The sequence below is a fragment of the Stenella coeruleoalba genome, assembly GCF_951394435.1.
Source record: "Stenella coeruleoalba genome assembly, chromosome: 19".
Classification (NCBI taxonomy): Eukaryota; Metazoa; Chordata; class Mammalia; order Artiodactyla; family Delphinidae; genus Stenella; species Stenella coeruleoalba.
This window is the reverse complement of record NC_137165.1, coordinates 11926479-11939906: the sequence shown is the minus strand read 5'-3', so window position 1 is coordinate 11939906 and position 13428 is coordinate 11926479. Positions and strand designations below refer to the sequence as shown.

The following is a 13428-nucleotide window of genomic DNA, read 5'->3' as shown; positions in this document are numbered from 1 at the left end:
CACATTACAGCATAGTGAGAAAATAGTATTTGTATGACTCAGCGTCTGAGGGGATTAGTACAGCTGTAACCCATTAAATTGGGACTGACAGATGGTTTGGGAAGCTCTGAATTAATATTGAACACTGGCTAAATTTTAAGCAGTGTACATATCATTTATTCCTTATAACAGCAAAAGACCTTACTATTTAACCTACCCATTTTATAGTTGTACAGAGAGGTCGGAGAACTTGCCCAAGGTCACACAGCTAGTATTCGACTACAAAGCCCCCAGAGCTCATGTTCTTCACCACGACTCCATTCTCCTTCCTTTGACCAGATAACACCTGGGGTTCCTTGCAGTCCGGAGACCAAGTGCTCAAAACGCCTCTCTTATCTATCTCTTTCCTGCATCTGTAAAATTTGCTCTCAGCACCTTGTGCCCAAGTTAACTCAGTATCAACCTTAAAACTGAGACTCACTCTCTAAATTTCAAACAGTACTCAAGTCCTACTCCTACCAGAACTTCTGCACTTCGAGTGCCACCTGCATCTCAAGTGCTGTTTGTTCCCAAATTCCCACACAACTCCTGCCGTTTATGGCTGATAAAAATCCTATATAAGCAAGGCTATACAAACGGTGACATTCTGCTATTTTTAACAGACTCTGTTGATCTGTCAATAGTTAATGGATATGATAAAGAGAATTTTCAAACAAACAAAATAAAGACAGTTCGGGTGAGAAAAAATATCAGAAGAGCGTTGCTAACAGCTTCACCAAACAAATACATGATTTCCTAACAGTCAGAAATTGTCCTTAAAGAGGGGCTTCCCTGGTGGTGCAGTGGTTAAGAATCCTCCTGACAATGCAGTGGACACAGGTTTGAGCCCTGGTCCAGGAAGATCCCACATGCCGTGGAGCAACTAAGCCCGTGCACCACAACTACTTGAGCCTGTGCTCTAGAGCCCACGAGCCACAACTACTGAAGCTGGTGCCTAGAGCCGTCCTCAGGAACAAGAGAAACCACCACAATGAGAAGCCCGCGCACCGCAACAAAGAATAGCCCCCACTCAATGCAACTAGAGATAGCCTGCACGCAGCAACGAAGACCCAACACGGCCAAAAATAAATAAATTAATTAAAAAATTTAAAAAAGGAATCGTCCTTAAAGAAATGCACAAGTTGTAAAATCTAACACTTAACATCTAGTTTGTTTCACAGAAGCCAATTTACTTAGCAGTTATTCAACACCATCCGACAGGCAGCCATATATACTTGACCCATGCTTGGGTATGTGCATATTGGGATTCAGGGCATAGTCCTTGCTCTCCAAAATCCTTACAGCCTAGAAGAAGATAGATATGTAAACCGAGAGCAGCAATGTGATAGGTGTGATAATTATAATAAAGAAGTAACAGCATAAATAATTATAATAGCTGATACTTACTATTAAGTAAGCATTTACTAGGCACCAGACAGAGTTCTAAGTACCTCACCTGGATCAACTCATATTTTCCACAACCCTAAGGTCGGTACTATCGCTTTACTAGAGAGGGAAAGAGAAGTTAAGCATTTTGTTCAAGGTCACATGGTTAGTACTGGTAAATGATGGAGCTTGGATTCCAATCCTGGTTTGATCTGGGACCCCACACTGTCGACCACTATGCCATGAGCTAACAGAAGCACTCCAGAAGCCAGAAGCCCAGGAGGGGTAGGGGCGTTTGGGGGAAATGGCCCTCAGAAAAATGACCCTTGAATTGAGCCTTAATGAATAACTAGGAATTTGCAAGGATATGAAGACAGGGAGGCCATCCTGGGTAGAGGGGACAGAGTGTGAGAACAGACACAGAGTGCACCACAGATCGTGAGAACTATAACCTACCTGCAGTGTGGAAAGGAGGCGGGGGCGGGGGTGAAGAGACACACAGAGGTCAGAAGAGAGAGAACCTGGCCAACCAGGCTACAGAGCTCAGATCTCGCAGCAAGGGTACCATGAGGCTGCTGGAGAAGACTAAGGGTGGAGGGGGCCGAGCCTCCCAGATCTATAAAGGCTCCCATATTGGAATGGACCTACAAATCTCTCAAAATATGTTCCTTTATACTGCTGAACCCCTTCTCCAGTGTCTCTGTGACATACATTGGTGATGGGAAGCTCATGTCTTCTGGCCAGTTGACAGCAACAATGCTCTTCTCTATGTAAGAAATGGAAATCTCCATCCCTGATGTTACCACCCCGTGGGGCCCTTCAGAACACATCTGTTCCTTCTACCCCAACACAGCCTGCAGATCACTGGAAACACTGATCAGGTCCTCTGAGTTTCTTCAAACCCTCCATCCTTCAGCCAGTTCTCTATGTGGTATGGCTTTTGGTCTCATTCCCATCCTGGCTGCCCCCTCCAAGATCCCTCCAATTTGACAATAAACCTCAGAGCAGTGCCTCTCAACTTTTATCGGCTGATCCACTGTAAGAAATACATTTTATATCATGAGCCAGTATACATGTAATTGGTATAAAAGTTTGGTGAAACAATGTACTTTTTCTTATCAGATATAATGTACCCTGACCTTTTCTATTCCATTCTACTCTTTCTTTTTTTTAACTTGCAGGTTAACACTGACTAAATAGGTTTCCAACCCACTGAAGGGACAGTCTGAAACTCACTGCCCTGGAACATGGGGCCCCAGACCCAACTCGATACACTGGGTCTAACCTCATGGTGCAAAGTAAAGCAAGTCTACCTTCACCTCTCTGCGTACAGAGCAAGACCCCCAATTTCCATGGAGTCTCCACATAGACAGCAACCTGGACTGATCTGCTGTATTCCTCCTCCTCTCCTGCTCCAGGTCTCTTCCTGTTACATCCGCTACATGCTCTGCCGTCCACATGACAACTATGCAGGCAGCTCCCAAGTGCAGGCATTATGCTAGGGAGCATGTGGGAGATAAAGAGTATAACACAGTCAGACTAAGGGGAAATGTGGGTAAGAGATCAGTGTCACATGGACCTCTTACTTTCTGTGAGACCTGGGACAAGACTCTTGGTCTCTCTAAGTCTCAACTCCTCTTCCCACCCAACCTTCCTTCATAGCTTGTTGTGGGGGTCCAAAGGTTTCATGAACAAGTCTATGCCTAGTAAACTGCAAAGAGCTATTAATACATTCTAATTAGAGGCCATAATTGATACAACTCACAGACAAGAGACAGAAAAGTGGGCTGGCTGACTACAGATTTCCATCCCTTCGCCTTGGCCCGAGGGCAGCATGGGGCCGGGCTCAGACCATTCCTGTCTAACCTTCTTAACCACTACTGGGATCAAGACCACAGTACACATAGAGAAGGAGCCAAAATCATCACAGAACAGAACTGTGGGCTCAGACAAGCAGAATGCAACGCACCAGGCTTATATATAAAGGCTGCACACTGGTTCAACTTGGAGAAGCACACTCCATCAGAAGTCAAAAGATCTAGGTCTGGTCCTAGTTCTGCCACCTGTTGGCTGAAAGGGTCACATCCATTTAAGGCCTTAGTTAACTCATCTGTAAGGCTGTTTCACATTCCATGTCTAGTGAAGTACTGAAGGGCTGTCACAGAAGATGGAGTAAACAATCCTAGAGCAGAGACAGAACAATAGAGAAGAATAACACCACTAACAGCAACATTTACTGAGCATTAAGCATGTGCCAGACACTGTTCTAAGGGCTTTACATGAATTCATTTAATCCTCACACTGACTATATAAGGTAGATACTATTATTATGCTCATTTTATAGCTGAGGCAACTGAGACCCAGAGTGGTCATGTAAGTCAATCAAGGTCACACGGCTTGAGGATGGTGGAACTAGGATTTGCCCACAAGCAGGCTGAGTCCAGGGCCCAATTCTCACGCTCAGTCTAAAAAAGAACGTGGAACAGGCAGACTTACAAATCGGCAAACTCGGAACTTCCCTGGTGGCGCAGTAGTTAAGAGCCTGCCAATGCAGGGGACACGGGTTCGAGCCCTGGTCCAGAAAGTATCCCACATGCCGCAACTAAGCCCGTGCGCCACAACTACTGAGCCTGAGCTCTAGAGCCCATGAGCCACAACTACTGAGCCGACATACCACAACTGCTGAGGCCCGTGTGCCTAGAGCCCAGGCTCCACAAGAGAAGCCACCACAATGAGAAGCCCGTGCAGCACAACGAAGAGTGGCCCCCACTCGCCGCAACTAGAGAAAGCCCGCGCACAGCAACAAAGACCCAAAGCGGTCAAAAATAAATAAAATAAATAAATTTATTTTTAAAAATGTAAAAGATAAATAAGTAAATAAATCAGAAACTCGCTAATACCTTTAACAGGCTAACTGTCCAAGATGTTACAGAAGTGATCCTGGGGCAGGTGGGGGACAGGCTGCCTGCAATGGCTACAAAGGTCCCAGCCAACTCAGACTCTAGACCAGGTCCCAAAGAAACATCATTCCCCAAGTTTTGCTTTCTCTCACCTCAATATATTTCCACATGCTGTGCCTTTCAAATGGAATATCCCTTTCTTTCTTTGCCTGGCAAATTCTTTCAGCTTCTCAACCTCTGGTTTGGTGAAGCCTTTCCCAAACTCCCATGCTACTGTTAAATGCTTCTATGTGGTCCTTGAAAGTGGAAAGGGCTTAGCAGGGAGCAAAGGGCTGAAGCGAGAGAAAGGGAGCAAAGGACAAAATTCCCCTCGTATATGGGAAACAGTAAATGGACCCGGCTGGCTAAATAGCACTGGGAGGTAAGAGTGGAAGGGTATAAAGACCTAAATGTTAGACTAACATTTGATTCTGAAGGCAATGGGAAGCCAATGAAGTTTCTAAAGCAAGAGAGTCCATAATGTAGTGGTATTCTGGAAATCAGGGAAAGGCAAAACAGATCTGTGACCTTTCCTCCATAGCTCTTGTGGATTGTGAAGTTCTCCAAAAGAAAGCCAATACCATCACTCCCCCCAAAGCAAAGCACAAAGAGCCAGAATAATCTCCAATTCCCCCAGGATCTTCCTCTTCTGCACTGCCTCATCACTATCAATGGCCAACGCTTACTGAAGGCTTCCTGTGTGCTGGAGAAGTGCAGGCAGTGCCTCAGAGCCCCATGGCAGAGCAAGGCTACACAGTGTACTCTAAGTGCCAGAAGACCTGTACTGAACAGGAAACAAGAGCCTCACGGGTAGGACTGAAAATACGATTATACAGAAGCCATCTGAATCATGTCACAGGAAAGGCTTGGTCCTGACCAGGTGATGGTGCCAAGGCAGGGAATCTTGAAGAACTCATAGAAGCAAGGTCCACACACAGGACAAGGCAGGTGTCCCACAGGGGACAGAGGTAGATAAGGTCAGACAGGGAGACAGGCTGGCCTGTGGGTTCCGACTCATTCAGAGGAATCTGTGCTTGATCCCTCAAGCAGTGGGGAGCCTCTACTGGCTCTGAGCTGAGGGTAAGCAACGCTTGTAGCCTGCTTCCGCGTTACGGTACATTCACATGTCTCTCACACTGTCTTGACAGGGTACAGAATTACATCTGTATAATTCTATTTGCATAGTTCTTGGGCTCAGAGCCATTCTAAATTAATTGATCAATACTATGACATGATAATGCCAAGATGGTATTCTTCTCCAAATTTCCTCTAAACCCAACAGTGACTAAGAACCTTTTTAAGTTTTCACTAAAACTGTATTTAACTGTTTCCTCCAATGTCAAGAAATAACTTCTTGGGGATTCCCTGGTCTAGTGGTTAGGACTCTGCGTTCTCACTGCTGAGGGCCCAGGTTCAATCCCTGGTCAGGAAACTAAAATCCCACAAACCGTGTGGTATGGCAAAAAAAAAAGAAAAGAGAAGAAAAATCTTATTAAAAGGTTACAGATTGAACATAAAATATGAGGTTGGAGAATGAGGACTGTACCATATTCAATCTGTCAAATCAAACTGAGGGCTCCATGGGGAAAATACCTACTGGGCACTGGCTATGAGCTGGGACTGTGCTGAGACAGTAAATAAATGAATAAAAATGGTCCTTCCTTAAATGAACAAACTCTTAGAAAGGTATAACCTTCCAAGACTGAACCAGGAAGAAATAGAAAATATGAACAGACCAATCACAAGTAATGAATTGAAACTGTGATTAAAAATCTTCCAACAAACTAGGGCTTCCCTGGTGGCGCAGTGGTTGAGAGTCCGCCTGCAGATGCAGGGGACACGGCTTCGTGCCCCGGTCCGGGAAGATCCCACATACCGCAGAGCGGCTAGGCCCATGAGCCATGGCCGCTAAGCCTGCGCGTCCGGAGCCTGTGTTCCGCAACGGGAGAGGCCACAGCAGTGAGAGGCTCGCGTACCACAAAAAAAAAAAAAAAAAAAAAAAATCTGCCAACAAACAAAAGTCCAGGACTAGATGGCTTCACAGGTGAATTCTATCAAACATTTGGAGAAGCGCTAACACCCATCCTTCTCAAACTCTTCCAAAAAATTGCAGGGGAAGGAACACTCCCAAACTCATTCTGAGGCCACCATCACCCTGATACCAAAACCAGACAAAGATACTACAAAAAAAGAAAATTACAGACCACTATCACTGATGAATATAGATGCAAAAATCCTCGACAAAATACTAGCAAACAGAATCCAACAACACATTAAAAGGATCATACACCATGATCAAGTGGGATTTACCCCAGGGATGCAAGGATTCTTCAGTATATGCAAATCAATCAGTGTGATACACCATATTAACAAATTGAAGAATAAAAACCATATGATCATCTCAATAGATGCAGAAAAAGCTTTTGACAAAATTCAATACCCATTTATGACAAAAACTCTCCAGAAAGTGGGCACAGAGGGAACCTACCTCAACATAATAAAGGCCATATATGACAAACCCACAGCAAACATCATTCTCAATGGTGAAAAACTGAAAGCATTTCCTCTAAGATCAGAAACAAGACAAGGATGTCCACTCTCGCCACTACTATTCAACACAGTTTTGGAAGTCCTAGCCAGAGCAATCAGAGAAGAAAAAGAAATAAAAGGAATACAAATTGGAAAAGAAGAAGTAAAACGGTCACTGTTTCCAGATGACATGATACTATACATAGAAAATCCTAAAGATGCCACCAGAAAACTACTAGAGCTAATCAATGAGTTTGGTAAAGTTGCAGGATACAAAATTAATGCACAGAAATCTCTTGCATTCCTACACACTAACAACGAAAGATCAGAAAGAGAAATTAAGGAAACAATCCCATTCACCACTGCAACAAAAGGAATAAAATACCTAGGAATAAACCTACCTAAGGAGGTAAAAGACCTGTACTCAGAAAACTATAAGACACTGATGAAAGAAGTCAAAGATGACACAAACAGATGGAGAGATATACCATGTTCTTGGATTGGAAGAATCAATATTGTGAAAATGACTATACTACCCAAAGCAATCTACAGATTCAGTGCAATCCCAGCAAATTACCAGTGGCATTTTTTACAGAACGAGAACAAAAAATCTTAAAATTTGTATGGAGACACAAAAGACCCTGAATAGCCAAAGCAGTCTTGAGGGAAAAAACCAGAGCTGGAGGAATCAGACTCCGTAACTTCAGACTATACCACAAAGCTACACTAATCAAGACAATATGGTACTGGCACAAACACAGAAATATAGATCAATGGAACAGGATAGAAAGCCCAGAGATAAACCCACACACCTATGGTCACCGTTTCTTTGATAAAGGAGGCAAGAATATACAATGGACAAAAGACAGCCTTTTCAATAAGTGGCGCTGGGAAAACTGGACAGCTACATGTAAAAGAATGAAATTAGAACACTCCCTAACACCATACAAAATGGATTAGAGACCTAAATGTAAGACCGGACACTATAAAACTCTTAGAGGAAAACACAGGAAGAACACTCTTTGACATAAATCACAGCAAGATCTTTTTTGATCCACTTCCTAGAGTAATGGAAATAAAAATAAAAATAAACAAATGGGACCTAATGAAACTTAAAAACTTTTGCAAAGCAAAGGAAACTACAAACAAGACAAAAAGACAACCCTCAGAATGGGAGAAAATATTTGCAAACGAATCAATGGACAAAGGATTTATCTCCAAAATATATAAACAGCTCAAGCAGCTCAATATTAAAAAAAACAAACAACCCAATCCAAAAATGGGCAGAAGACCTAAATAGACATTTCTCCAAAGAAGACATACAGATGGCCAAGAAGCATATGAAAAGCTGCTCAACATCACTAATTATTAGAGAAATGGAAATCAAAACTACAATGAGGTATCACCTCACACCAGTTAGAATGGGCATCATCAGAAAATCTACAAACAACAAATGATGGAGAGGGTGTGGAGAAAAGGGAACCCTCTTGCAGTGTTTGTGGGAATGTAAATTGATAAAGCCATTATGGAGAACAGTATGGAGGTTCCTTAAAAAACTAAAAATAGAATTACCATATGACCCAGCAATCCCACTACTGGGCATATACCCTGAGAAAACCATAATTCAAAAAGACACATGCGGGACTTCCCTGGTGGTGTAGTGGTTGAGAATCCACCTGCCAATGCAGGGGACATGGGTTCAAGCCCTGGTCCGGGAAGATCCCACATGCCACGGACCAACTAAGCCCGTACGCCACAACTACTGAGCCTGTGCTCTAGAGCCCAAGAGCCACAACTACTGAGCCTGAGTGCCACAACTACTGAAGCCCGCGTGCCTAAAGCCCGAGCTCTGCAACAAGAGAAGCCACTGCAATGAGAAGCCCACGCACCACAACGAAGAGGAGCCCCCACTCGCCACAACTTGAGAAAGCCTGTGTGCAGCAATGAAGAACCAACAACGAAGACCCAATGCAGCCAAAAATAAATTAATTAATTAAAAAAAAAGACACATGCACCCCAATGTTCACTGCAGCACAATTTACAATAGCCAGGTCATGAAAGAAACCTAAATACCCACTGACAGACGAATGGATAAAGATGTGGGGACTTCCCTGGTGGTGCACTGATTAAGAATCTGCCTGCCAATGCAGGGGACACAGGTTCGAGCCCTGGTCCGGGAAGATCCTACATGCTGCGGAGCAACTAAGCCTGTGCACCACAACTTCTGAAGCCCACGTGCCTAGAGCCTGTGCTCCACAACAAGAGAAGCCACCGCAATGAGAAACCCGCGCACCACAACAAAGAGGGGCCCCCGCTCGCCGCAACCTGAGAAAGCCAGTGCTCAGCAATGAAGACCCAACGCAGCCAAAAATAAATAAATAAAATAAAATTAAAAAATTTATTTAAAAAAAAAGATGTGGTACATATATACAATGGAATATTACTCAGCCATAAGAAGGAATGAAATTGGGTCATCTGTAGAGACATGGATGAATCTAGAGACTGGCATACAGAGTGAAGTAAGTCAGAAAGAGAAAAACAAATATCGTATATTAACGCATATATGTGGAACCTAGAAAAATGGTACAGATGAATCAGTCTGCAGGGCAGAAACAGAGACACAGATGTAGAGAACAAATGTATGGACTCCAAGGGGGGAAAGTGGCGGGGGGTGGGGTGGTGGTGGGATGAATTGGGAGATTGGGATTGACATGTACACACTGATGTGTATAACACAGATAACTAATAAGAACCTGCTGTATAAAAAATAAATAAAATTAAATTAAAAAAAGAAAATGGTCCTTCCTTCAGACTTTACAACCCAACGAATTTCACAAAGTAGGCACCAAAGCTAATACAGAAAATTAATAAAATAAGACCTAGGGCTTCCCTGGTGGCACAGTGGTGAGAGTCCGCCTGCCGATGCAGGGGATACGGGTTCGTGCCCTGGTCCGGGAAGATCCCACATGCCACAGAGCGGCTGGGCCCGTGAGCCATGGCCGCTAAGCCTGCACGTCCGGAGCCTGTGCTCCGCAACGGGAGAGGCCACAACAGTGAGAGGCCCACGTACCGCAACAACAACAACAAAATAATAATAATAAGACCTATTCATACTAAATTCCCACATTCAAGGCATCTGCTATCATCCTATGTTCAGCACTTTTTTCCTGCTCCAAAGTCTACATGATTTTCTGGAAGCTTATCATATTAAGAGCACAATATCTAATCTCTAATCTCTGATGTCAAATAAGAATTTAATTTTAACTCTAATTCCTCTTCTACATAGGAGTCAATTAAATTAAATATTTCTCCCTGTGACCAAATCAAAGAGTCCTTCTCCATGGACCACACCCACCAAGAGAAAAGGTGTGTTATACTATAAAATGACAACGTTTCAGACTTTGGCCTTTGGTACAAGTTCAAGAATTTTTTTAGGACAACACTTCAAGCAACTGAGGTCACAGGTATGTGAAGGCAAGACAGCTGGGTACACATGGATGGCAACAGGAGCCGGAAGAACCAACATGTACAACTTGGAAACTCTTACCATTACACTAGTAAATACTATACACCGATGAGAACCTGCTCTACAATCTGGTCCCTGCCTGCTTCCTAGCCTTGCTCTCCTCCTGCTGCAGTCTATGAAATTGTAACCCAATATCTGTTTTCCTCTTCCTCAGTAATTAAATCCTGATTTTTAGCTGAATATATGGCCATGGAATAAGGATCTTTCCCAGCCTCGCTTGCATTTAAGTGTAGCCATGTGACTGGGTTTGGCCAAATGGGTTTGTGGCCCTCTCCTTCCTTTTCCCTTTCCTGCTGGTTGTGCAAAGCAACAGCAACAGAGTCATTTGGGTCATTAAGTGGAAGGTGACTGTGGAGGATGACAGCACAAGAAGATGGACAGAGTCAGGTCCCTGATAATTGTGAAACTGCCATATCAATCCTGGACTGCCTGAGTGGACTTTTACATAAAAAGCTTCTTTATCATTTAAAGCACTGATGCACTGGATTTTCTGCCTTGAAGCAGTTTTGTAACCATAACACATCCTACCATTCTTTCTGATTCTCTATTCTCTGGACTTGGGACTTGTGTATTCGACTCCCTCTGCCTGAAACACTGCTAACACCTCTGCTCCTTGTCTGCTTTCAGCCTTCAAATCAGAGCTGAAAAGTTAACTTTCTCAGGTAAGTCTTCCTTGACACCCTGGATGAGCTTAAATACTCCTATTTTTTCACTATGCTTTCCCTTGGATAATACTCACCACACCTATAATTGCTGGGTTAACGTGCATCACTTTCAGTACTAGATACTCTTTAAGAACAAGTTATCTGCTTTGTCCACTGTCATCCAAGTGCTGAGCACTCAGTATATGCCCAATAAATATTTGCTCAGTGAATGAATGGATAACGTCATAGTCCTTGAGTGAATTCTGGACCACACCTCGAGGACTTCTGGCCTTACATTACGGGATTCCTGTAGCTCTATTCCTGTCAGACACTCTCACAATGTAAACAGTTTCTCTCCATTCTCTTTTGGACAATTTTGAAATGTGCTAACTCCTTCAAGAGATCTGCACAGCTCTTTCTGACACTGCTTCATTTTCTCTTTACACACCTAGGACTAGAGTGGAAAGTATTGGGAATTCCCTGGCAGTCCAGTAACTAGGACTCCACACTTCCACTGCAGGGGGCCCAGGTTTGATCCCTGGTCAGGGTAATAAGATCCCACAAGCCACGCAGCATGGCCAAAAAACAAACCAGAACAAAACGAAAAGAGTGGAAATTATTATGAATGCTCCTGGAATTTAAAAAAAAAAAAGGAGACACTTCACTAAGTTATATTACCAACATTTTCTAAAGTCGGGATTCTTTACAGGTATTTTTAAAAGGAAAATATAAGAAACACACAAACCACATTATCTGAATTCTGGCCATGTAGAGGAAAACATCCTTAAAATATTTTAAAAGCCTCTGGTTTTAAAGTGTACATCACTTTTTAATGGCATTACAAGTACCTGTCAGTTTACTGCTTTATGCACTCACCCTTCACTGACACTGAATATACTACATGGTTTACCCATTTTCACAAATTAAGCACCTTCTGTTATAACATTGTGGAGTTAAAGAAACAGGGCCCCAAGGAGGTAGTGTGACGTAAGAAAAACAAAAAACCAAGAGATCTGAGTGACAGTCTCAGTTTTGCCAATGATTCACAGGGTGATCCTGGATCAGTTCTTTTCTTAACTCTAAAATGAAGAATGCGGTACAGATAATTTCTAAGATCCCTTTCAAGGAAAATATTTTGTTGCCATATCAATTTGCAGTTAATCACTTAACAGAAACAATGCTGGTGACTATGCCCAAAGCTATTATATACAATTACAAGTAGTGACAGGAAACCTGGTATTTGCCTGTCAGTTTTAGGCTCTAGGTAGGTTTAAATGAGTCGAAAATGTGACTTTTCAAAGTTCTAAAACAAATGTGTGTTTTGGAAAAGCTAGTTTCTGCGTGATGAGAATGGCTTTCAGAATGTGAAAATTTCCAATATGTGTTATTCTCCTCCCACATTCGTCAGGCCCACACACTGGATTCAGAAGGGGCCCTGCAAAAACCCACTGGCCAATAAAACAGAATGGTTTTCATGGCCACTCCCTTGATCCCTAGAGCACATCTCCCTTAAACCATTCTGGAGCATGATAAGGAAGCTCCAGAGGGCAGTTGATGCAGCGTCAGACAACAGCACAAAGGTCTATACCACAGCAACATGCAAAGACATCTACACCTGTCCAGTACTTCCGAGCAAGAACGGCCTAGTCCAGGATTTCCACACCTCTAGTAAAGGTTAAAGAGATTCACAGTCGTCTCCCAAAGTGAACAGGCTGGAAGCGCCCACTGTGAGTCCCGGCACACTCATGCTCCTATTCTGGGAACCTGCACACCCTATGGGTTCCTGCCCAGCCTCTCCAAAGCCACCGCCCACCTCTTCACGCCCTTGGGGGCGACCGCCCTGCCCCCGCCCCACAGTCGCCAGTCAGCCCTGACCTCCTCGAACCGCTCGCCCGAAAAGCCGGCGCCACGAGCCTCCAGCAGCTCCCCGAACTGCTCCAGAGTGACGGACTCTTCGCCGCGGCCCAGCCGCTCTTCCAGCCAGCGCAACAGCGCGCCGTGGTGCCTAGACACCAGAGACTCGTAGGGCGGCGCGGGCCGCAGCGCAGCCGCCGCCTCTCGCAGTCGGGCCGGCTCCAGTAGCGCTGCGGCGGGAGGTAGCGCCGGGGCCGCGGGGCCCGGACCGGGGGTCGTCCCCGAGTCCTTGGCCCAGTCCTGGTGCGGACCCCAGGCCTCGCCCCCGGCGGCTGCCGCCTCGTCTTCACTGCTGTGACTCGGAGCGTTCCCCATGAGGTCTCCGTCTCGAGCGCCCGGCTCTGCCGCCGCCGCCGCCTCCCTGCCTCGACCTGTCAACCTCCGACGGCACCCGGCGGGCGGGGACGAGGAAGGGACGGCGGCGGCTGCGGCTTCCGGCTTCCTCGCTGACAAGCGAGGACTGATGTCGCAA

The 13428-nt window shown here is 44.7% G+C and overlaps 1 protein-coding gene across 8 annotated transcripts in view; it reads right to left on the bottom strand.

The window, feature by feature from the left end:
• Nucleotides 1–13399, bottom strand: part of ZZEF1 (zinc finger ZZ-type and EF-hand domain containing 1) — a 142473-nt gene extending 129074 nt beyond the window's left edge. For all 8 annotated transcript variants that reach the window (XR_013824983.1, XM_079903943.1, XM_079903942.1 and 5 more), the window contains exon 1: nucleotides 12918–13399. Coding sequence is in view for 7 of the 8 variants with exons in the window: in XM_079903943.1 (XP_079760069.1) it covers nucleotides 12918–13271 (354 nt within the window). In the remaining variant the exon portion in view is untranslated. The remainder of the gene's footprint in view (nucleotides 1–12917) is intronic.
• Nucleotides 13400–13428: the final 29 nt, after the last annotated feature.